The sequence below is a fragment of the Tupaia chinensis genome, unplaced genomic scaffold (genome assembly GCF_000334495.1).
Source record: "Tupaia chinensis unplaced genomic scaffold, TupChi_1.0 Scaffold148012_1, whole genome shotgun sequence".
Classification (NCBI taxonomy): domain Eukaryota; kingdom Metazoa; phylum Chordata; class Mammalia; order Scandentia; family Tupaiidae; genus Tupaia; species Tupaia belangeri.
Genome location: NW_006207862.1, coordinates 453,539 through 455,318, shown reverse-complemented (window position 1 = coordinate 455,318; position 1,780 = coordinate 453,539). Strand labels below are relative to the sequence as shown.

General features: G+C 49.0%; 1 protein-coding gene across 1 annotated transcript in view; it reads left to right on the top strand.

Moving 5' to 3' along the window:
• The window catches only part of SEC24C (SEC24 homolog C, COPII component), a gene marked incomplete in the record, with an annotated part of 30,637 nt that overhangs the window by 22,435 nt on the left and 6,422 nt on the right, over positions 1-1,780 (top strand). Inside the window, 2 exon segments of the mRNA XM_027768898.1 lie at positions 20-35; positions 1,174-1,312. Coding sequence (XP_027624699.1) covers positions 20-35; positions 1,174-1,312 — 155 coding nt within the window.

The following is a 1,780-nucleotide window of genomic DNA, read 5'->3' as shown; positions in this document are numbered from 1 at the left end:
TAAAAAAGCCACTGGCAAGGCTGCCTCCAGAGGAGGTGAGTCAAGGAAGGGGCTAGAGTATATAATCAGAGGGAGCGAGGGAGAATAAGGCTTCTTCCTAGATGTGATTCTGGCTGTCATGTAGAAGTCATCTTGGTTGGGTAGGGGGAGAGAGTATATTTAGTAGCTTTCTGTCTTGGGGCTCATACCTGGAAGGGATGGTCAGGATGGGAGCAAAAGCCAAAAAAATTGTTGAGTGGAATTAGGATCCACAGGGGAGAACAAACAATAAGAAAAGAAGCAAAGCCAACTGAAGCAGAGAAGGCACTGGATATAGCAACATCTCTTAGCATGGTTATCTCCAGGTAATTAGAAGAACATGATTTCGTTTTTTCTTAACATGCTGCCCTGTCAGCCCAGGTAGGTTAGTGATGTCAGGACAGCAGATAAGAGAAAGGTAGTAGGCCCCCCCTTATCTTGGTCCCTGATCTGTCATCCCAGTACCTGGAATCATCATGAAAAGAGAGTGAGCTAGACAGCTGTTGTGCCGGCCTTGGTGAGAAACCTGCATGTTCACGCCTCACTAACTTAGGAGAGAGTTCTCCAGAGCTAGAAGCTCAAGGCTCAGTTTATATTCTGCTTCTCTCTCTGCTGTCCTATGAGTGTTTTTCTTCTCTTTCTGGATCCCAGTGGTTGGACACTGGTCTCTTATCTGCAGGGTGACATCAGCCTGGGGCATCAGTAGGTATCAGAATTTCAGGGATGGGAGAGGAGAAGCATTATAGATACTTAGTTTGGGAAGGAAGCAGGAGTCAAGATCCCCAGGCAGGTGTTAAGTAAATTGAAGATAGAACCAGAAATAAGACAATTTTTGGCTTTTTCCTCCTATGTCCAGGGGAGCCCGTGGCCATACCAAGACCAGTTTCACAGTCCTTTCCTCTTACAAGGAGAAATGCAGTTCTGGGATAGGGAATAGGACAATGGAACTAAAGAATTCAGACTCTTTAGGACATTCTCCTGTGATCAGTACCCTCAGCGTTTGTTTTCATTTCCTTCTATTGTACCCTCTCCCCAAGCAAGATATCTGAGCCATGCCCCATTCTCCCTCTAGGTGGGTCCTCCTCATCTACTGCCACATGTCTGAACCCAGTGTAGCTTCCCGCCGTGCCTGAGCCCCTCCCCTTTGCTCCTTAGGCCTCACCCTATGTCGTGGACCATGGAGAATCTGGCCCTTTGCGCTGCAACCGCTGCAAAGCATACATGTGCCCCTTCATGCAGTTTATCGAGGGAGGGAGGCGCTTCCAGTGCTGCTTTTGCAGTTGTATCAACGACGGTATGTTCACGAGACTGGGGTGTGGGGAGGAGGGTCTTGGTCATATTTTCGTTTCCTTTCTAGTTAGATAGATGAGGGTTCTTTTTTTCACAATCTGGGGAAGTAGGGTACACTCAGGGATGTGGGAAAATAAAATGAGCTTGGCCAAGGCCAGACAAGAGTGGGCCATGGGGCCAGCAGTTAGTGTAATGGCTATGTCGCTGGACTCCCACATAGTCGACTGCAGTTCACATCCCAGACCCAGTGGCTTAAAACTCACGCCAGGCGTGTGTGCGTGCATGCCCAAGATCCCGACGGGAGAATGGAGGAGAAGGGATTGTGGTGTGGCCATCCCCCCTGGGGATATAGGGCAGAACTGAAATATCCGCATGTTTTCTGCTGTTCCTCAGACTCTGTTCCAACCTCAGACAGGTGCTTTCTCTCTCTGTCTCTCTCTCTCTCTGTCTGGTGAGCGCACGCGCCCTATAG